The sequence below is a fragment of the Liolophura sinensis genome, chromosome 11 (genome assembly GCF_032854445.1).
Source record: "Liolophura sinensis isolate JHLJ2023 chromosome 11, CUHK_Ljap_v2, whole genome shotgun sequence".
Lineage (NCBI taxonomy): Eukaryota > Metazoa > Mollusca > Polyplacophora > Chitonida > Chitonidae > Liolophura > Liolophura sinensis.
Window position 1 is genome coordinate 15,069,112 of NC_088305.1, and position 24,773 is coordinate 15,093,884.

A 24,773-nucleotide genomic window follows, 5' to 3' on the forward strand; every position below is an offset into this window, starting at 1 on the left:
TTTCAGTCATTTGACGACGAAGGAATCATTAGAGTGCATGTAATGTGCCGCCTTGTTTTTAGGACGGATTTTCTCCGCTCTTTTATCTAGTACTGCTTCAATGGGACGCCTTACCGAAGGCAAGTAAACCGCACCGCCCGAGCCATTATACTGATACGGGTCAACCAGTCTTTGCACTATCCCCTTCATGCTGAACGCCAAACGAGGAAGCTGCAACTTCCCCTTTTAGTCTCAGGTGTGACTCGATTCCGGATTGAACCTGGATTTACCGGCGGATGCCCTACAAACTGTGCTATCGGGGCCGGTCGGGGGTGTATATATACGACGGTTCAGTTTTATATCGATATAAAACAAGCTTAGCTTAAATTAAAGTGCAGGAATATTTAATTCCAAGACAGTGTGGGTTTATATCTGAGATTGCCTTATTGGGTACTCGGAGGTGCTTTCGATGCACTGGGTCACTTTTGCCGGAACAGGTAATTCGAAACAGATGATATCCACTGGACCAGTTTTCTTATGATTAATTTCTCCAACAATTTAGGTTTATTAGAGCGCATGTCAAATGGATTCAACAAAGGCGAAACTGAGACGAAATCATAACAGTGATACGCTGGATTTCCAACAAAAGGGCCGTAATTCTGCACGGTTCTTCCACCGGGCACAAACGTTTTTTTTGTTTTTTTTTTCAAAAGAACTTTCTTTGCCTGCATTCTTTGCATTCTTCCACTGCAAAGCGCCTCAGTCTATGACACGTACCCCTAAATTACACGACTCTGTTATAGAAATGCATGGTTGCTATCTTCTTGCGACAGCTTAACCATCATGGATTTATGACTTCAGTCATATCCAGTAAAATGCCAGTTTTCTAAATCGGCGAACTTTTTCTTTCGTTTCCAGTTAGAATAAGGCATTATGACCTGGCACACACAGGTTCCTGTTAAGGCGAACACGAACTTGTCTGAAAGGCTTATGTGGTATTTAACATTCAACTGTTCAAACGGTAAATTGCATACGACATCATCACGTAAATATCATGACAAGATTCACCTTCATACGCATATGCAGACGGAAGAGATGAACTCAGGATTGGGGAGTCCTGACTAAAGTACCTGGGTGCATCCATGAAATAGAACAGCCTGAATTCATGAATCTCAGCCTAAGCTCAAGTGATGTGGTGTATACATAGACCCTTATCTCAAAGTTCTCCTGCCAGTCTTTAGACTAAAACAGCTTCGTGCTAAATCCAGCGAGCAAGCTGGAACTTGGTTGATTTGAACCGTGTTGATAATGACTGTATGCTGACAGATATTGCACTTCAAATGCTTTGCGTAAATAAAATATTTTTGAGTAGGGCGTAAAATATGAGTCAAACAAATAAATAAATAAAATGCTTAGCGAAACTGATCCCTTGTGACAAAAAAAAGACGTCGAAAATGTTTCGGATCCGTCATAGCAGCGCAGGCGATTACTGCAACATAAGTATGAGCTTGAGTTCTGAGTAAAATTCCTGATTTAAATCAACTTATTGCTAATCTGATTTGTGATTAGAAGACATGCACGCATCTATCCAGTTATCGGTCCACCTCCGCATATTATATACTAAACGCATACTGCTTACAGCGCATGCACTGCTTTGTGTTTTCGCTTACATCACTGACACCTTACAAGAAAAATTTCTTCAGAAATTTCGAACGAGGCTAAAGTCAATTGCGTCACGGCGATGAGGCAGGAATGTGACAGAAAACCCTGTCTCAACTTTTGTTTCTATTAATACTTGATAATTATTAAGTATTCACTTAGTCTTTATCTAATGTAGGCAAAACATGACCCTCCAGCGGACACCTAAAACAAATTTATTGATGAATCCTTATTATAGGCCCGCGCGAGGATATTAGCGGTGAAGCTTACAGAAGCCTCCAAGCGTGTCACTGGTTCCAAAGCTTATGCTTGCATGTCTAGTAGAGGTAGAGTGGCGCATGCGCTGTAAGGAATATGCATTTCGAACATTGAAATATTATTCTTGCACTTGACAATAATAATATTAAAACGTAATGGGTTACAAAGCGTGACATTATGTGAACAAACTGTGCCATTATGTGACAAACCGTGCCATTATGTGACAAACCGTGCCATTAGGTGACAAACCGTGCCATTAGGTGACAAACCGTGCAGTTAGTTTCCATGTCAGATCGTGACGCAATCATACGGTTAGTTCACACATGCATATCTCGGCTGCACCAGGTATATATATTTACAAATATAGCCCAGACTATATATATATATTCACTTATGATAAACACATAAATGCACTCCTGAATTTCGCTTGACCTTGAACAGTATCTGTAAAAGTTGACCGATTTAATAATGACGTCACTGACCAATTTCCATGTGCAGCCCAAGTGTAGACTACTCGTGATTGGTTGATTGTAAGTAGGTCATTTCTCCGTGATTCCGTTTGAGTACATGGGTTATAATCGAGGACCTATGGCTGTTTTGTGTATTGCAACCAGATTAAGACCCTGAAGTTCTGACTTACTAGAAACAGCAAAACAGCTGTCGTTTATTGATATCCGGAAAGATGGCTTCCAGTATCTTTGCCACGCTTCTTTATAATGTTGTCTAATTCCGTTTAACCATGCAGGAGCTAGGGGACGTAGGCCTATATTCATCGTGTGGAATTAGATCGACACGTTGGATATATGGACAGTGGTAAATCAGTTCGCAACAGAAATGCATATTTTCATTTTATATACTAGCATGGTCCACGATTTGAGTAATGATTTCATTCATTCACCTAGGACATACCTAGGTACCTGCGTTTTCCCAACATCATTGAAAAATGTTGATTGCTTCTCTTTGTACGATTCCTTCCTGATTTCATACTTCATATACTTTCTTAGTTCTTTGGTGCTTTTTGTTAAACGTCGTTTTAGGGATTTGAACTGGCAATTATTGACTTGGAAGGTCCAGTTTTGTTGACGGCTGATATACGAAAGTGTTGTTCGTTATAATTAAACAAAATCTACATTTTCATGTAATGCGCACAGAAATGTTACGTGACATATTTCACCGAGAAAAATAATATTTTCTTATTTTACTTATTAAAATACTTACACACAAGAATAAAAAATAATATCTATATATGTTTCGTTCGTTTCATACATAAACAGTTTAAATTTTTTTCTACAACTGTATGTGACGGCTGCTGTAAACATTTTGTTTTTAGTTGTTTCTTTTACATTGGGTCATGCTGGCAAATTCAGCTTACTTTAACTACACATGTGAAAAAACGCCTGACCAATAGAAATTTGAATAGTCGCATATTGGATATCCACCCCTAACATATTGGAAATAAAATTTAAAATCCCAAAACATATCCTTTTAGAATAAATGACGGCTTGGTGAAAAAGATACCTCACATCCGGAATGGACTTGCTATAAATGTCGGAACCAAACAAGCCAAGTTCACACATCCTTTTCACGCAGTTGTGTTGCTGTGTTGAATCACTATGGTAAACATCCGGGGTTGTCTCCTCCTTGTGTCTGTTGTGGCGCTGAGCATTACGGAAATTTGTAAGTATACTAACATATACTATACAGACTTCATTCAGCATTATAATCACAGATACAATGCTTCTGCGGACCGTCACTCACAGGTTGGTGTTAGGCTATAAGGTACCGTCCACAACATTTTCGTGGTGATTCGGATCGTAATCCGGATCCAGGAAGTCTTTAAACGATTTTCCACCTGTAAGAGATAGGACAGAAACTCAAAATATTGCCCCTTTGTGCTTGAGGGAAATGTGCATTTTGCTCTGGCGGGGGTTTGCACTTTTGGCAATTCTTTTCCTCACTGATTCATTCGACGAAAGCGTCATCCTCACCGAAGCCGATTGAGTCTGACCAGTGAGGTCACAGGTTCGAATCCAGGCCCGACAATGGCGCATGTAGTTGCATCTTTAAGTCACAAGTTTTATAAGGTACCTGACGGAAAAGGTGGTTGGGTGGTGGTTTTCTTTGGGGTCTGACAGGTTGTCTATATGAACATACAGCAGAGGCAGTTTAATTAATATTTTACTAAATACGGCGTAAAATATGGTAGGCTAAAGTGTTAAATGTTTCGTTGTAGGCGACAGACGTATTAAAGAATAAATAGCGAAAAACCTGCGGATGGATGTGGGTATCCCCGGGCTCTGCAGCCCGGTTCAAATAATTCAAATAATATAAAATACTGAATGCTTGCAACAGTGGCCAGATAGATCTTCTTTGCATACCCAGAGTATACGACGCAAAGCTTTAATAATAATAAAAAAAATAATAAATCTAGACGTCAAAACAGACATTTGTAAATTAGCCGTCGATCAAAATGGACGTTCTGGGTCAATAATCCCAAGACCAATTTCCGATGCAACATTCAAAATATTTATGAAATAAAAATTTAGGACGGTTTCATGCGAAGAGAAGCAGTCAAAAGATTTTATTTATGATGGAATTAAATCCCTATCCATCATGTGTCATCGTAGTTTATAATTTACCTACTTATTTGACTTTTTGTACTCAATATTTTACTTATACGTTGGCAGCAAGCGTTATGTTGGCAGGAAACCGTGCAGAGCCAGGGAGGAAACCCGCCACCATCCGCACTTTGTAGTTTGTAAGATGTCGATAATCTAAATGTGTATCCAAATATGTTTTATTTAACATATTTCGCTGCATTCACCTTCTTAAACACAACTCTCACAACTCACCACTACAACATGATAAATAAATGCATAAATAAATACATTAATAATCACATAAAGTAATACTTTAAAATACAAGTATTTATTATTCAATTGTTTCATATTATTTACATGGGAATTTGCACAGATTTGTGTGGTTCCACATATTTGAAAACTACTGCTTGTCTTTACTCGGCATAAGACTGACAGAAGCCTGTATACATGTACGTGTATAATGTTTCCGACTTTCTTAGGAGTTTGGGTGAAACATAAATGGAGCTATCTACTCGACTTAAGACAATGTTCCCAATACTTCTACTCCTTATGTATTATCCTGGGATATATGCATCGCACTATATGCGGAAATGTTATGTAGATAAGCCTAATCATACAGTTTGATGCTGACTGGATTTGCGGAGATTTGGAGTAGCCCACTGGTTGTAAAACTTTTTGTACTGTAATATGTTAGGCCAAATCTTAACACCATAGTACGACACACTCCATAGTAAATACAAACTAAACGTTTCATGTATCCTTTAAACTACCGTGCATGCCCAGCTTTACCTTTACCACTATCCATTATTTCCCATATCTTTCAGCCGCTGATTACAGATGTCGTAATCAGGGTGGCACTTGTCAGTACGATGGTTTAAATTGTCTGGGGGGATACGTGAGCAACCTGTGTAATGGAGGAACTCGCCGGAGATGTTGTATGCCTTCAGGTAAGAACCCAGTCAGGAAGAAGTGAAGACAAGACATTTTGCAGTTAAAAGCTTTAAACCAAGTTCAGGCGATGCGTTTTGTCCAGTTAATGAGACCATCGCTTGAAATAGTTCATTCAGCTACCCGAATTCGACAGGTCGATTCGACTACCGCTCTGTGCAAACGCGGCTTTAGGTGTGCGCCGGCAAAACGGACACGCCCATTTGAACTGTCCACATCTCTCTTTCATATATGTGTGCAGGTGACTTCAAAAATCAAACCTTTATTTCGATTCTAACACACTCGAATATTTGTTAAGAAGATATCTAATTCGTTGAATATTTAATTACATTTCGTAACTGAATGGCAACAAAGCTAATGTCTCTCGGAATAAAACTTTCCAGTTTTTGGGCAAGTTAATTTAACATAAGCACCAGGTACTTGGCAAGTTGCCAACTGACTTATGCAGATTTTACCTGAGCTGATTCTGGCCAATGCTTTTTGGGTGAAAAATTGTGGTGTGTTAGAATCGTAATTTTTTCGTAAACCAACATGCTGATTATCACTCTGATAATCAACAATAGTGTCCTACTTGTATAATGATGTACATTCTGGTGAGGAAAAGCTTTTTTCCTCGCAGATCTCAAACATGTCAGAATATTTCTTGGATCATTAGTCTTTTTCATTAGTTTTTTAAAATGTGGAAAAATGCTTGTAGTTTCATCTTTGCTTCCCCTGCCTTTCAGGTCATGACCCTGACTACAGATGTCACAGGGTACGTGGTACTTGTCAGTATGACGGATTGTATTGTCGAGGAGGATACAGAAGTTACCTGTGTAGCGGTGGAACTCACAGGCGATGTTGTCTGTCTTAAGGTAAGAATTCAAGTTTTCTTTGAGTAATGTTTGATTAAAAGTAATATTTACTGTTGCCAACGAGGCAGTAAAGTACTAACTGTTACACAAACTTTACAAATGTCCTAGGGGCAAAGACCACGAAATTATTTTCGTCGCTTTCAGTCATTGTCACCGTTCAACAAGACGGGGCAGGTGTGACCATGGCATGCTGCCTCATCGAAAGATACATGACATGCTGCCTCGCTGAAGGACATGACATGCTGCCTCACTGAAAGATCCTGGCATGCTGCCTCACTAAAGACACATGGCATGCTGGGCCAGTGAAAGGCACATGGCTTGCTGCTACATCGAAAGGCACATCGCCTGCTGCCTCATTGAAGACACCTGACAAGCTGCCTTACTGAAAGACATGCTAGCACATCCAGTCAAGGTGTAAAGAGAGCTAACAAACCAATAGTACGGCATAACACAGTGTGCTGATCATCAATCTGTGGAGACGTAAAAGGGGAATTTGAAGTTATGAAAACAATTACACTTGACGGAAACATATTTTTTTCTAAATTATTGTTTAAGGATGTTCTCTTGCACGCGGGAAATATATGTGTTTACCTGAACTAATGTTTATTATTCATGTTGCAGGGCGGAGGTGAGGTTTATCAACGGGAACATGTATATGGAGACCTCAAGAGGACAACTGCTCTGGGAATTTAAAAACGACCGCAATATTATGAAACATACCCCAACTTAACTTTATATAGGCCTATTGTCCGCACAAACATAATCGTATTCACATTTTCTTCCGTTATACAGTAAACGCTAATTAGCACGAAAGTGTTCAAATTATCGGACATATACCTACCACAACTTATGAGAAAAAAACGAATGATGGCTGGGATGTATTACTTTCATACTGTCATTACAATAAGATATCTTTATTGCGTGTAGCCTATTTGATACCCTATACTGTAATACGTGTATAATGGGGCAGTGTGCAAATAATACAAGAAACGTGCATGGGTAAAAGGCATTCATTCGCCTAGAATATACCTTCTGTTATAGAGGAATATGTTTGCGTCACTTCCACCACATGTACATAAGATCATTTATCTATTTTTTCACATTACCATGTGAATAAATGTCTTTTGAAAAATCTGTAATAAATGTCACCATCACATGCGTGTACACGTGTATCGTACTCACGTGTATCGTACTCACGTGTTTACGTCGTCTGTTTCACTCAGTGAACCATTCCAGTGACAAATATTATTTATTTGATTAGTGTTTTTATGCCGTATTCAAGAATATTTCACTTATACAAGGGCGGCAGCACTATGGTGGGAGGAAAGCTGTGAGTTAACGCATAATGGCAGGAATGTATGCAGGTCAGTTTGCTTTCAATATATTACCATGAGCTTTGTCTCTACCCCGTAGTTCAGTTTTATTAGTTGGTCTTATATATGAAGTGTTAATTTCTAGAAGGCGTAGTGTTGTAGGCGTTGTTTAAAATGTTGTCGTCATAGTCTGAAGTGTTGATGGCGTAGTTTAAAGTGTTAATGGCTGTCTCGGTGTATAGACTGTCTGTTTTCGCCCCAAACCTGGAGAAATGAGGTGGGTCGCCTGTTTGAATCCAGCCCTCGCTGTTACACATGCCATCTCATGTAAGAACCAGTTTTCCTTCATCCATGAAATCTAGCCCCACTCACATAAATGAAATATTCTGAAGTATAATATTAAGAGTAATCAAAGTCATGGCTGTTCAGGTTTTGTCTTCGAATTCTCCCGGGGCTTTTCATGATGTTAACTGTGATTTTCCCAGGGAGATGTAAATGATGCTGGTCCGTAAAGTATCTGTACTAGGCCTCATCTACTCGCCACGTTACCTTACAGGATTCCGTCAAATACGTCTTTCAACACTCGTCGATAACTGAAAAAACAAAACACAAATAACCTGCTGATACCGCCAACTATAATCTGGGATTAAAACAGACTGTCTTAATCTCAGCTATAAATAACAGATTTTCCCGCTTTTATTCTTTTAAGCAATATTATGCGCAAACAATGAGATAACTGTGGCCAGTCGCATCATTTCAAAGACGTTTATTATATTTATTGCGACTCATTCGTTGGGAAGTCAGGTATATATATATATATATATATATATATATATATATATATATATATATATATATATATATATATATATATATAATTAAACGCCTTGTCAACTTTCTATATCATAGTCCAACAGCAGTTTTCAAACTTCATGCTATTACACAGAATACATATGTGTGTGTACTGTTAGAGGAGACTGTCAGGCGTAAGCGACGAGAAAAAAGCGACCTGACAAAATGGAAGCCTCAAGGTTTTATCTACCCGCCCGGATAGCCCGGTAGAGCGTCCGCCTCTGGAGCGGTAGATCCAGGGTCAATCCTGGGTCGAGTCACACCTAAGACTTTCAAAGGAGGAAGTTGAAACTTCTTCGCTTGACGTTCAGCATGAAGGGGATAGTGCAACGACTGGTTGACCCGTATCAGAGTAATGGTTCGGGCGGTGCGGCTTACTTGCCTTCGGTAAGGAGTCTCAGTGAAGCAGCACTAGATAAAAGAGCGGTGGAAATCCGTCCTGCAACAAGGAGGTACATTACATATACCCTAAGGATTCCTTCGGCGTCATATGACTGAAAAATTGTTCAGCGCGACGTTAAACTCACTCACTCAAGGTTTTATCGCAAATAATCGCTTTAAGCTGGTCACACACTAGGCGGATTTTTTCGCTCGTACAAGCGTAGTTTGTGAATTTCTAAAAATCCGCTTCGCTAATCAGTTTCGTTTACAGCCAGTCACCACATCACGTCACAAGAGAACATCTCATACCGCTGATGTACCCATTCATGTACATGTATAGCCTACATGTACCGGTAATACCGGTACCGCTGCCTTCTGTCATGGTATAGGTGTAAATATGTCAAAAATCTCCAACTGGCGTGACCGGGTTTGAACTCGAGGCCCTCGGCCCCAGGATCACGACGCGATCACAGACTTAATTCAAAATTTCAATTCACTCAAAAATTGTTATTTCTGATGCAACAAGGCATACAGAACTTTTTAATACAGGCGACGTAGTGCGATATAGCGAATGTCACGTAAAGGCTTCCATACGTGTGTCCCACAGCTATTGAAAGACAAGCTTGGAAACCAATCTTTCAATACCTGTTTCCTATGGTTAAATATCATCACGTACAATGTTGTCACTGTGAAAAGAATTACCCACAACGAATTTTACTTTAAAGAAAAAGACCTGTAAAAATCATAACTAAGTAAACCACTTAAAACTTAGATCTTAAATCTAAGGTGGACTTTATGGATCATACTATCAAAGGTGAGGAACTCTGACGTCATATCAAATTTATCCAACTCTAATCACGACACTGAATGTGACAAAAAGTCTATTTACCCACGAGTGAAGGATTACTGAAATAATGTTCCGCAAACTTCTTTCCTTCTGGTGAACATCAGGGAGAAAGGTGATCAGAACTCCTAGATACCTTCAGCATTGCCCATAAAGCCCGCCATATTTTTCAAATATTTGAATGCCTTTCAACACTCTCAAAAAAAAAAAAATTGAAAAAATAACCGAAAGTATTTTTACGCATAGTTTTCACTTGTGTTTATGATGAACCTTACCTCATTTTTTAGTTTTCTTTTACTTTAGTAATACGTTATCATTTGACATCGGTTGTCATAGACTGAACAGACATATACTGTATTTGTAATCCTTCATATTAACCGTTACGCAAGTTTCCCGAAATACTGCTGTGAAATGATCACGTCCCAAAATGGGCTTAATTTAGTTGTTGTGGGGGTACTCCCTCATTGTACTGAACAAAGATCATTTCCTTTCAAACAGTCGAGCTAGTTCATTCATCGTAACTAATAACTGTTACGTTTCCACAGAGGCTTCCATGCCTATATCTTTATCTAAAATATGTCCATGATTTCTAAAAAAAAAAAACAATTTTCGAATAAATTAAAATACCGAAATGGAGTATCACAATGCTGAAAAATGGCCGTCATCCTACACGGACACCTTCTGAAGCTGATAAATGAAATTTGGAAGCGTATCAACAAAAGCATCAAAAATGCGTCCTCTCGGTATATGCATCTTCATGCCAACAACACCATCGCACCTTGTACCTTGATTAAAATGAAGACGAGTTTATTGAGCGCATATATGCTTTAGCATTATGCTAAGTTTATTGGCGGAGCAACAAGATATTGGAACGCCTAAGATAAGTCACCCATTACGTCAAGTTTTCTTAGAAGGATGGAGACCTATTCTTTTCACAATGTATGGATGCCCCCACAAAAGATGCAAATCAAAAGAAATTTACCCCTACATGTTCATGGTCTGCCACCAAAAACGCCTGGGGGTCTCCGTGGCTCAGTCAATTAGCGCGCTAGCGCAGCTTAATGATCCAGAAGCCTCTCACCAATGCGGTCGCTGTGAGTTCAAGTCCAGCTCACGCTGGCTTCCTCTCCGACCGTAAGTAGGAAGGTCTGCAGCAACCTGCGGATGGTCGTGGGTCACCCCCCCCCCCTCCCCCCGGGGTTTGCCCGGTTTCCTCCGATCATAATGCTGGCCGCCGTCGTATAAGTGAAATATTCTTATGTACGGCGTAAAACGCCAATCAAATAAATAAATAAACAAAAACGTCAAGAAGGCGTTCAGACATTACAAGGCTGGCGATTCCTAGATATGATCCGCTTGGTTTAATAAATGCTAGTTTTCTTCTACAATTCGTGATTCCTAAAATCTGTAAAACCAACTGGAACTGCATCTTTATCTTAACCGGAATTACAGATTACATGAGGCTGACGTCGCTATTAATACAGGACAAAACTATTTCTATATGTTTAGTGTATATGCACGATGGCTGAACTGTCTATCAAGATCATGACGTTCACAGTGCAAAGAAGCGATAACACAGTAGGTTTCCTTATAGAAGGACGATAGTGGGGCTTGAACGTAAAACAGTCACACACAACAATATAGTCCATCGGTATCGAACGGCATCAGCCTTCAGAGTCTTCGTTTTCGAGAACAAACTTTTCTCGATGACAATCGACATCAGGGAAACGACAATACGAATAGTCAAACTGAGCAGACCTGCAATAAGCCTCGTGTACTGTTCACACTGCTAGACAGACATATTTTATTACTTACAAATCATAAATGGATATATAAATAGGAAGATAGTCTATCATATCTTAACGGAGCTATTCAGCTGGTAGATGAAATGATTTCCATACCGAATGGTCATTATTTCTGGTGATAAGTTTTTGATAAAAACATCTCCCTTTCACCGCTTCTCTAGAGCGCTGATCAACTTCGGAAGGCAGCACCACGCAATGACTCAGGCGCCTCGCACCAGTGCGGTGGCTATGAGTTCATGTCCAGCTCAAGCTGGTTTACTCTCCGGTCGTGCGTGGGAACGTCCGTCAGCAGCCTGTGGATAGTAGTGGGTTTCCCCTAGACCGTCGACGTATAAGTGAAATATTCTTGAGTACCGGTAGAGCGTACATGTGAATCACCCGTCAAATAAATAAACAACTTTGAAAGGCTATAGTACAGCGGATCTTCATCATGACCTACCTCCGGTCAAAATGGGCTTTCCGTTCACGTACAAAGACTCAGACTGTACCTTATCTGTACTTTTTCACAGATAAGACAACGTAGGAATCACGAACGGTCTGTAAGTTATCCAATATAGATCACGTTATCGCCACACGAAGGAGACGAGGTCACGCGAGAGTGTCCACCTGGCTGATGGCACACTTTATGTGGGTGACCTGTCATATAAGAATGCCGTCGATCTTTGTGATCTCTGTTGTCACACCTTCTGTCTGTCCACGACTGCACCTCCAGTGGTAAGCCTTTGTAGAATTAATTTCAATGTGGAATTTGGCGCTAGTTCAATCCCAGACTCAGCCTGGGAATTTGTAGAATCTCTCACTTACAAAGTTGGCATGGATGGACCTTGGTTGATGCAATTGCCGGGACTCATGGGGCCGTTTTTCTGCAATCTTACGTTCCTTGAAGACCTCTTGTCTTCGACCAATTGAGCGTGAAATTCTGCGTTGCCAATTTTGTTTATCTCCAGCACTCCGGTTTTCTCCACTCACAACACTGACCGCCATCATATGGCTGAGAATGGCGTTTAAACAACCCTCGCTTAATTTGGTACTTGGCACCCTCACGCCCCTCCCTATTTGGAATAATTGGGCTGGTCCTTATGTCTGCACCCTCCTCTTGTAAATCTTTTTTGGTCATGGAATGATTCAACTGGCCGGCTGCATTGTGGCAGGATCGATCTCCTGACATACCATTGTGCCAGTCGGTTCGATACATAAAAAAACCCATAAGACTGAACTGCACGCGATATATATAGATTTGAATTATTTGTTTTATTGTTCTTTAACGTCTCGAAGATGTGGAGGTTAGATTTCCAATACATTTTACGTTTTGAGATTTCGATGTTTTGGGGCTATATATAAAAAATCTCCACCAATACCACCAATCTCCGCTTACCCCGTGCTCTCTATTTGCCTCTACCCATAAACCTGACAATCGACTTGTATAAGTAAACATTCTTTGCACGACTGAAACCTCAAAAAATCAACCAGTAACTATAGACAAGGGGACTTTCTATCTGTCAATGGTGCAGAAATATTCCAAATTCCTGGATCACAACCAAAATGAAATGGATTAATCTCTAACCCAAGTCAAAACTGTGCACAAAATTCATTCAAATTCGTGATTATCTTTTTCCACAAAGTTTATGAAAGACAGGCAGACAAACACAAAGACAGACAAATGAATGCGGACAAAAACATTACATCCTTTGGCAGAAGTAGTATATAAACATATACTTTAAAACTCGACGACTCTCGCCTATATTTAAATGCTACCAATGTTATGAGGAAAGGTACGGAGAAAAAAGAACAAACTAAACAATGCATTACATGGAGCATAGATTACGTGACCACTGCTCTCCAGGCAGACAGCTTTCCTGGTCATAATTGTGCCCAAATAAAATAAATCGATCTACATTCAAAATCAAATAAATAAATAAATAAATAAATCCATCAATACATATATTCTGTTCTTCTTCAGATCATGAAGCTCTTCATCTTCTTGCTGTGTCTGACTCCCCTCGTCTTCGCCATGCCGCAGAAGCGAGGCTTTGGAGATGAACGTAAGCTATAATATGAAACACACGCTGGCCTACACCAGCTAGGGTCAACTCCACAAAGCCTCTTCTCACTTTGTCAAATTCATAAACATCGTCATAACGCTACGTTTTTATTACTGAAAGTTGAAATTCTAGGACATTTGTGCAAAGATAAAATGTATGATGCTGTTAATAATTTAATTTCGAGGGCCCACAAATAAGCTTTTAAACCACATTTTATATTTAGCGTCAGAAATGTTTTTTTTTTTAATCGGTCATAGGGGCATGGGAACAGTTGTTCAAAACATGTTGTTCCTCGATGTTATGTGCTAATTTAGTCACGAAGTTAGACAGAAACCAAAACATTGCATGCAGAGAATAACGGATTTTACAACTAATAATTTTGTTGTCGTTGGCTTAAAATTAATTTTGTTTGTTTATAAACACTTATTATTTTTCAAGCAATACAGAACAGAAAGCAAAATGTTCCTTTCCTCTTCAGTGAAGCATCTTGCTAGCAAACTGGTCGATAGCGGTGTTGCGGAAGGCGCGTGCGAGACCGGATGCCACGCCATTGCCGGCCTTCTGGGATTCCTTTGCGGACCAGCATGCAAGGAGTAAGTCGTCTTTACTGCCTTTATTTGATTGGTATTTTAATACAATGTTTCACCTATACGACGGAGACCAGCATTATGGTGAGAGGAAACCGGGCAGAGCCTGGGGGAAACCCACGGCCATCCCTAGGATGCTGGCAGACCAGATCTTCCCATGTACGGTCATGTCAATTTGCCATCAGTGAAAAAAAATGAACATTGCAATCATACATATATAAATACATAACAACTATGTTGTACACGTATGTGTTATTGTAAAAGTTAATTTTTTTAACCCACATTCATTTAATTTGTTTTAAGCAAGTCCTACAGAGTGTAATATGTGTATGTATCATAGCTATATCCACTTACTATTCCTGATGACAAAATAAAAATCATGCAATAGACAGTACAAAATGATCTCATTCATCTGGGCCCAGTATCACAAAGCGGCGTACCGGCATTTTTTTATCGCACATTTGTCGTACGATAATTTGCACGTCACTATTACCGAACCCTTGTCCTGTGCGATTATGCTACATATTCGACATCTTTGAGAAACTGGGCCCGGATTACCACTTACCAAAATTATGGAGTCTGACTTTAACCGTCAATGAAATAAAATAAATAAGTAAATAAATTAGTAACAGGGACTTGGCGGACTCACATTACTGAAGAGCTTGCTCGTTGCGACTATCATATTCTTATCCATTGAGGTTGTGTGTTCAAATCCACTTCCTGCCGCTTCTGCAATGACTTTAAGACAAGAGATTTGTCCTAATACCTGGTGAAGCTGGACCATTCCTCTACCTCCTAAACACAACCGCCGTCAGATTGCTTGAAAAATCTTAACCACGGGCGTTAAACACAATCAAATAAATCTATAAATAAATCAGTTAATGATGTGGCAGGTATAATGGCTCAATTTCTTTTTCAGGGCTGAAAAACTGCTGCATGGTTGATGAACTGCGCTTACAGTGCGCCACTGTGACAAACCACCACATACATGGAGTGAAATAAATCATGTAAAAAAAAAAATGGATTATTGTTGTTTTATAGAATATATGAACCCAAGGAACATTCCGGCCAGTTTAAGGCTAACGGTAACAAAAACATTGAAAAGGAACTTGCTCCTCATTTGCGTATCGTCTCTAGGTTTGTCAGGACAACACGTCTGACGCCTGATTATGATCGGAGTAATGATTTAACTATTGATTGATTGTCACACTGATGCTTCAAAAAAAAAAGCTCTATGAAAATGAACGAGTATGTCAGTCACATGTCACACAACATTCTTATACGTGACTAAAAGCTGTAAGAAGTCGTTAAAGAACTACAGAATGAGGACATGAGCACTTGATCTGACATTATCTTTAGAACTATGGAGGTAGAATCTGTTCAAAGATGAAAGTGTTGTGTTCACAATTATGAAAATAGATGCATTACGACATTCATTTATTGGGGTTAAAATACATGATGTCTCGGTGTAGAGAGTACAATCAGGGTAGCGACGACAGTGTGATAGTTGGCAACTGGTCACACGTAACCGGTAAAGTACCTCGTCTTGTCAGTTTATCTGTTTATATGGTTCCTTAGATCCTTAGACGGCAGCAACTTAACCGCCCCCTTGCAATATGTTTTTTTAAGCAGAATTAGGTAAAAAAATGCAATGGTATTAATTCCAGTTTTTTAGATATTAAGTCTTACTGGTCTAAAATTACTCAATATGTCGTGTTGTCTAACATTTGTCGGACAATCAATACCCCACCTAAATTCACGAAGCGGTCTTAGACTTGTCAAAATTTCAAATCACTTTAAAATTGTTATTTCTTACGGGACAAGGTCAAAATATTGCCTGACAACGTAAATTCTAGGTAAGTTATTGTCAAAAAAATTTCAGCTAAAATAAGGGAAAGGAACCTAGCAAGTTTAATGACTGAATTTTTCACTTAAGTCTAAGGTCGCTTCGTGATCCTGGGCACAGGGCCCCATTTCCTCAGTTTTATCAGTGTAAAACTCGTCTTGGTAGGTCACGCATATTTTTTTCCCCAAACAAGTGGTTCCTTATAATTTACTTATCATCTTGTGTATAACTGCTACCCAGATTAATTAGCATGCATTTTCAAAAATACGCACTTATATCGAAAAATTCAATTAAACCTGTGTTCAGATTTTTAATTTTGTTGAGTACATATTTGTGTGCCAGCCAATGTAATTAACGCCTTGAGATATGTACTGGGTAGAGCTACAAGATGTCAGGCTGGTTTTGAACAGAGGACCTGAAGAATATGCATCTAGCCGCTTGCTAACCCAGAGATACATAACAGTTCACAACAGAAGCACAACACAATATCATAATCTATGTATATAATGAATTTTATCGTATCAAAAAGGCAACATATACATGTATAAGCTTTTACAACAATCACACCCGATACTATGTGATCGATAACTGGTTGTTAACATTACAGTAAGATCAGAAGTCTATTAACCTTAGACTTAACCCTAATTAATAGACTTCTGGTAAGACTTAATGTATCACATCCCTGCTGATTATCAAAAAAGACAAGTATGACATAACAAGTATACGTGCATAACGAAGTGCATGAACTTAAAAAAGTTTGAATAAAGGCAATGTGGTATAATGACAACACTGTCAGAAAAAGTAAAAGCTTGCCTACCGTTCATCCGAAAAATAAATGTGAATAGTAGCCACGAGTAGTTAATCTGCTTCTCTTGTTATGAGGAACATATTCTTTATAAATAAAACAAAACATGAATGATCGAAATCTTCCAATCATCGCTAGCTATACTACTTGTTGATTACAAACTTTGTCAAACTTAACACCTTAACAAACTCATTTTAATTTGGTGCTTGCATCGTTTACAATTTAAAGTTATGACAAGAAAGAAACTAATAAAGGAAACATAAAACATATGACTTTCTGCCCCTCCTCTGGTGGCTTTGATGTATATCACCAGAAAACGAAGCAATACTTGTATTTATTTGAATGCAAAGGTTTTTATGTAAATACAAATACATGTATGCATGTACAGTGTGTTTACCACATACCAATCAAGTCAGGCTTGAATTTACCCACAGTGAATTTGAACAATGGTGTGCTCAGACAATTACCATTGGGTTAATATCAGTAGCACTGAACAAAGAAGCTTCAGTAATGTTTTGAAACTTTAAAACAACTTGTAACCAGCAAACAGTGTAAATAAAAGCCCAGTGTTTCACAACCCACATTTCTTAATGAAAACGGGATTTTCAGCAGATCGCGGTGTCAAATGATCTGGAGTATCAGTTACTTGTACCTGCACATGGGCAATATTTGTTGTTTGTTTGGAAGACTCCAGCCACGAAATAAGTTCACATGGTACGTCCAAGGTTATGCTATGTTATGACAACAAACTGGCACGATATCGCCATTTTCGTTCATACAGTCAAGTGTTCACGTGACATTTCCATCTGATGGCTGATTGGTTGATGTGCATGTGGACGACAACAAGAAGGCAGGCACACCTGTTTCCAGATTTTGTGTTACAAAACATATAAAAAAGCTGAATCTTTGGTTCCTGTTCTCCAGGCTCAAGAATTATTATTGTAGTTATCAGAAACTGAGGAAATTTTGAGGAATTTTTGTTGCCAGGATCAAGAAATTATGGTTTGGACAACAAATGTTACCCATCATCAGTAGAACAGGTTACTATTAACACGACCTCAAGTCTAAAAAGTGGTCTAGTTTTGACAGTTATTGTAATGTTCAAAGTAACCAAAAAACAGATGGTTCTATGTAACAATATGAACTAGCGAACTATCAAAAACAAACATGGACAATCAAGTTAAGTGTAATAAATATTAGAACACATCCCACATACGGTTTTCATTGTAACAAATTAATTAATTCACATTGTCACGGTTGAGATGCTGCGGCATACATGTATTTCTGTTACATCACAGTTTGATGTCTTTTCCTTAGCATAAAACTTGTAAAACCAAAATAAGGCAAGGAACAAGTCACACATACTCGTACTTTCCATATATGTCCATTTTCTTCCGTTGACAAGAACTTGCTTAAGCACCTCGATAATTCTGTGGTTCACCAAATTTATAAAAATCAAGGAACGTGTCCATTAACATTTCTACGTTCACGTTCTGTTTTTATCACATCAATTTGTCAATCTGAGGCAGTTCATGTTACAGCTTCTCCGGTTTCCACCTCAATTTTCTTGGCTCCTTTCTCTTTTGCCTCTGTCAGTGCTCTTGCAGCATGAAGAAATACAGCATAGTTCACGCCCTGTGAATAAACCAAATATGAGATATTTTCACTTGATTAAAAATGTGCATGAATCTGATTTATTTATTCATTTGATATGTCGTACTCAAGAACTATTTCACTGTCAAGAAGACAGTGGTCAGCATTATGGTGGGAGGAATCCAGGCAGAGCCTGGGGGAAATCCACGACCATCCGCAGGTTGCTGGTACACCTTCTATCACATGGCCAGCAAGCAAGCCAGCATCAGCTGGGCTTGAACTCACAGTGACCGCATTGGTGAAAGACTATGAATGCAGTTAATCCAAATCCTACTGGCACTGAAGTTCAATGTCACCATAGTTCCCCAAACTGCCTGGTTCAGCTTCTTGTGGTCATCTGCAGTCTGATCAGGAAAGGGTGACTCCACCGGTGATTCCATGTATAAAGTTTCACTGCAGGTTAAGGGCTACATGGTCCTGAAGATACATTGGTAAAGCCAAATAAGAAACAGCTCTCAGCTGGAAAAGCCTCCCTTTCTTGACAAGTTATAAATGCACTTTGGATGAACACTACAGAGATTCCATACACATATGAAAATTCATGGAATTTGGTCCAGTTTAAAATGAATGTTATGTGAAATATGACACTTTAAAATACACTGTGAACCATTATGTGTTATATGTGAAATACGACACTTTCGGATCCACTGTGAACCACTGTGTTATGTGAAATACGACACTTTCAAATGCACTGTGAACCACTGTGTTATATGTGAAATACAACACTTTCAAATACACTGAACCACTGTGTTATATGTGAAATACAACACTTTCAAATACACTGTGAACCATTGTGTGTTATATGTGAAATACGACACTTTCAAATACACTATGAACCATTATGTTATATATGTAATATGAACTCTGACATGCAAATACTATGGCAAAAATAATTTCCATTGGACGCACTCTACAATTGTACACTCAGTGTGCCTTCCCAGGGGAGACAACAGAGAACCCCTATATGCATGAAGTTTAAGCGCTAACGAGCAAAGTTAGGTGAAGTCTGACCACTAGAAAGCAGGTCAAGTGGGCTGATAATAAATTGTCCAAATTTATCACACTGGACCAGATGTAAAAAACAAGTTCAGTAAATTTTATAATGATACATTATTAATGATACATGATTTGGTTCATATTTCAGTAATTGAAGACCTGCAAGGGCAGCTGAGCCCTACAGTGTATACATCACAACTTCACAAAACTTCGCCAGGACCTGACAAATCTCCTAATGTAAAGCCACATTCAGGATAACCAACAGCAGGTTTCTTGTCTCACATGATTTTTGGCTGCGCGAACAAATCCAGAGTTAGCCGTTAGTGTGACCATCATCAATTCATCACCGGTTCCAAAAATTACCTGAAAACAAACGATTTGTGGATATCATTGTATTAACATCCAAAAATATATACTGATTAGTACATGGTTTAATTTTTACAAAATATTTGTCCTAGCTGTTAAAGAACCCACACATTCTACAAGGATCATTGCTGAATAGATGGATATCTATCGTACACGAATACACATGGCAGACCAGCTATTTATTTGTTTGATTGGTGTTTTACGCCGTACTCAAGAATATTTCACTTATATGTCGACGGCCAGCATTATGGTGGCAGGAAACCCACAACCATCTGCAGGTTGCTGGCAGAGCTTCACATGTATGACCGCAGAGGCAGAGGTACATGTATCTGCTAATCTCCTGTTACCCAGTTCAGCGTACCACCCTAGCAGAATTAGGCAAAGAAATATGCAGAGGTGTTATACAATTGCAGTATAGCAGACATCACTTGTACAGATTTACTCAAAATGTTGCGTTGTCGTTACATTTAAAATCACATCACAATCACATAACAACATTGGAAAGGTCACATCACAATCACATAACAACATTGGAAAGGTCACATCACAATCACATAACAACATTGGAAAGGTCACATCACAATCACATAACAACATTGGAAAGGTCACATCACAATCACATAACAACATTGGAAAGGTCACATCACAATCACATAACAACATTGGAAAGGTCACATCACAATCACATAACAACATTGGAAAGGTCACATCACAATCACATAACAACATTGGAAAGGTCACATCACAATCACATAACAACATTGGAAAGGTCACATCACAATCACATAACAACATTGGAAAGGTCACATCACAATCACATAACAACATTGGAAAGGTCACATCACAATCACATAACAACATTGGAAAGGTCACATCACAATCACATAACAACATCACAATCACATAACAACATTGGAAAGGTCACATCACAATCACATAACAACATTGGAAAGGTCACATCACAATCACATAACAACATTGGAAAGGGAGCAGATTCCGGGAATGCTAATCCCATCAGGATAATCTTGGTTTATGCTGGAATACAGTATAGAAGATTCCAGAAAAGAGAGCAAAACCAGAGCAGCTAGGATCGTGTGATAATAGGCAAATACTCGCACATAACCAGTGAAATATGGTTTCAGTTAGAGCTTTTATGTTGAATCGTTCTCTGGAAATTGTTATATGACTGGCAAACATTATATGTCCATCAGGCTCATTGTGTAAATTTGTTTTACACACATAACCGAAAACCAACCACAATGACCCTCTTATTGAGGTCATATTTTAATACCAGTGTCCGACTTTAAAAGCAAATCAGTCAAATATTCTCAAAATACTGTCATTACAAAGATTAAACAATTTGAAAACAAGCAGCAGTGCATGGATATGTTTTCCTCGCTTGTCTGAAAACACTGTCATTGTTGAGGTATTGTCAGGACAAAGTCAACAAACAAGGATGGCTGCATCACTCTCCACATCTGAAGTCAATCATTCAAAGTGTTACTATCAGGACACTGCATATGTGACAATCGAAATGACAGAATGATCGATGGACATCACTAATCTCTAGTACCCTGGAGGGCAGCAAAATGTAATAATTCCATTTCTGTTTTTTCAACAAAAAAAAACTTTCCAGTAATATGCATAGTTAATAAATAATGATTTGTTAACTGAATCATTAATATACCAATGAGACTATAATCAGCTTCTGTTATCTCTGGTGTTACCTCGAAGGTGTCCTTAGAGCGTATGTAATGCGTGTCCTTGTTGCAGGACAGATTTTCACCGCTCTTTTATCTAGTGCTGCTTCATTATACTAATAAGGGTCTACCAGTCATTGCACTATCCCCTTAATGCTGAACCCCAAGCGAGGAAGCTGCAACTTCCTCTTTTTTAAGGTCTTAGGTCTGACCCAGGATTGACCCTGGATCCACCACATCCGACGCAGGCGCTCTACCAACTGTCCTATCGGGATCAGTCATTTTATACGTGTATATGTCATTGTATATGTCAGCTGTGCTGAAACTTAGGTGTCAATTATTTCAAAACCAAATATAACATTTTATGACAATTATTTGCCTCCAAAAATGCACTTTTTGGGGAAAAAACTAGGTTTTTTACACGTTCATACGGAGTAACACTACTGCAAGGATTAGTATGATGTAAAACAAATAAATAAATAAAATATTTCAAGGATTAAATTGTAACTAGGATCATAACAGGATATTTAAATAATAAAGGGAAAGAAACATTAAAAACTGACTTGAGATATTAAGCACTCCATAACTTGGGGAGAACAAATGCTGAGATTAACTCCCGGACAGTTCTCTGCTACATATATGGTAAAATGATACAAAGTTAGGGTTTACTTCTCCTCAAATGATTGCTGCGTCAGGGATAATGCAGAGGGGAAAAACCAGGGTCAACACAACAGACCACCCCTACCTGTCTACAGTAAATAAGTAGGTAACTGACAAAACTCAATTAATTATGAGGTTATCAAAAAAATTCTATACTGAGGCAATACAATCTTATCAGAACAAAATAAAGCATGTGGGAAGGAAATAATTTTTGCATTCTAGATGTATGGGTTTTACAGAAATGAACTTTGAGAGAAATATTAAAAAAGGAAAGAGGAATTCCATCAAAATCCCAAAATTCAAACTTTTTTGAGGGTCAGTAGAGGTAACCCAAATGAACATATTTTTGATGATAACCTGATGTGTTTTGTTACAGCCAAATAGCAGAAAAGTTTGATTGGCTGAGGACTACACTAATCATGAGCCTGGACAGAGTTTAATAGATTGGGTGTCAAACTTATATACATTGCATTTTAATGGGTTAATATTGAAAAAATCGTGAAAAGGTCTGTCAGCATCCTGCAGATGGTCATGGGTTTCCCCTGGGCTCTGCCCGTTATCCTCCCGCCATAATGCTGGCTGCCGACGTATAAGTGAAATGTTCTTGAGCGTAAAACACCAATTAAATAAATAAATAAATCAATGAATATTGAAAAAATGACAGTTTATATATGTATATCATTATCTTGTGACCCTCATAGCTGACTGATCAACAAATCATGTACCTACATGTACTTAGCAAGGCTTATGGTAGAATGGTCTTCTCTTAAGGTGTCCTCTTGATTGTTTTATTTTTTTATCTGATTGGTGTCTTACGCCATACTCAAAAATAGTTCAGTTATATGACTGCAGCAAACATTATATTGGGAGGAAACCATACAGAGCCTGGGGGAAACCCAAAACCATCTGCAGGTTGCTAGCAGATCATCCCATCTAGATGTATGGCTGGAGAGTGAGCCAGCACGAGCTGGACTTGAACTCCCAGCAACCACATGATGTTTTACATTCAATCATATGCTGAGAGCATTATACTCTGTGTAGATGACTAATACAACTAAATTTTTTGTGAAGTCCTGAAAATTCGTGAAAACATCCAATGTTATTTTGTTCCCAAAATTCAATTCTTAAGGTGCATAAATCGCCCTGAAAGTTGCTCTTTCATACTGAGGAATTAAGATAACATGTAGCTGTAAATCCCCACCTTGGATCTGTGTTTGATTTTGGACGAAGTGGGCAGCCTTTGTGTCCGGCTTGATGGGCAATCTGGTACAACGGTGACCTGTGTCATTAGCTCTGCGGCCAGCGCTCGCTCCGATGGCCCGCCTAGCGTGTGCAGAATGGTGTTGAATGCCGTCACAGCGCTCTGACAGGCGAACATGTCCTTTCCTAGTGGCAAGAGGAAATTACGGCATGGGGAGCATTTAGCTCGAGGCGGCAAGTGGATTAATCACAGACTCATAAAACGTCGATGGAGCGAACGACGTACTTTCAGATTTAATTGCAAATTTAACGGCAGACCTGCAGATGTTGTAATGGTCCCAGTACCACGTGTAAATGTGTGGTCGGCCGTTGGATGACCCGGCTCTGACCGGTCATCCCATACATCAGCATTTGTGTACAGATTGAGGTTAATACCGACATCACATAAATAACCGTTAAACTCGAACACTTCAGTGCACGGGATTAGAAGGAGATGGGTTTTTGTGAAGTGTTACAAAAGTTCTATCAAGAGATTATATACAGATCCAGTGTAGCGGATATATAATTAATCTACAGAAAGCACTTGTTAGGTTCTTGTCACCCTTTAAACCCTGCTTTCATGGACCACTGCTTTCTTTAAATCTCTTCCTGATTAGACCTTCAAAGCCTCCTAAATGCCATGAAACCAAAATTTAATGAAAACTATTAACTGAAGGGAGGTGATAAATGGATGTTGATAACATACATGTAGATGTCATGAGAACAGCTTTAGACACGTCACTGCTGGCATTTTATACTCGTCGAACGCTCAGTTTAAGTGTTGGCCAAAGTATATTATGCAGACTGACCAGCCAATACATGAGAAAGTACAAATAATGACACAGAACCTATGAGTGCATGAAAATGGCAAATGGCAGATGATATACAGATAACAGTTGTCTGAGTTTTAATCTACTGGTGACAATGAGTAGCTTAACAGAGCTAGAAAGCAACCATTCCGTGGCATAGACTTTCCCACCATTACATATTCATGTACAAAGTTTAGGAAAAATAATGTTTTCACTTCCACTATTCTCTCAGCAGAATCATCCCGTTGAATTCTACAACTAACTGATCAACAAAAATCTTCATAATCTTTAAAATGTATCAATTACCAAATTTCAAAGTTTCACTGTCATCAACACTGACATGTACATGGAGATCTTTACCTTCATTATTAAATGCCAAAAACATTTATAGTCTTTAGAATTTATTTTTACTTTTGAATGGGTCATAGGAACAAATTAAGATTTCGCTTCAATGCCATAAATATTAGTGCAGATTTAAGACTTGAACCTTCTGGGCCCAGTTGTTCGAAAGTGAATCAGCTAATACTGGTATTATTGTATACTGGTATTGATACTCAAAGGTAAAATGAATTACTGC

General features: G+C 38.8%; 1 protein-coding gene and 1 long non-coding RNA gene across 2 annotated transcripts in view; one reads left to right on the forward strand and one right to left on the reverse strand.

Annotated features, from left to right (window-relative positions):
• The first annotated feature begins 12,162 nt into the window (after positions 1 to 12,162).
• Positions 12,163 to 15,146, forward strand: LOC135477418 (uncharacterized). The gene is made up of 4 exons (XR_010445194.1): positions 12,163 to 12,207; positions 13,454 to 13,535; positions 14,014 to 14,128; positions 15,042 to 15,146. It is a non-coding gene; the product is annotated as an uncharacterized LOC135477418 (long non-coding RNA).
• Positions 15,147 to 16,764: 1,618 nt separating this feature from the next.
• The window catches only part of LOC135478111 (UPF0415 protein C7orf25 homolog), a gene marked incomplete at its 5' end in the record, with an annotated part of 137,022 nt that continues 129,013 nt past the window's right edge, over positions 16,765 to 24,773 (reverse strand). The window contains 3 exons of the mRNA XM_064758381.1: positions 16,765 to 18,408; positions 19,705 to 19,785; positions 23,350 to 23,534. Coding sequence (XP_064614451.1) covers positions 18,304 to 18,408; positions 19,705 to 19,785; positions 23,350 to 23,534 — 371 coding nt within the window. The remainder of the gene's footprint in view (positions 18,409 to 19,704; positions 19,786 to 23,349; positions 23,535 to 24,773) is intronic.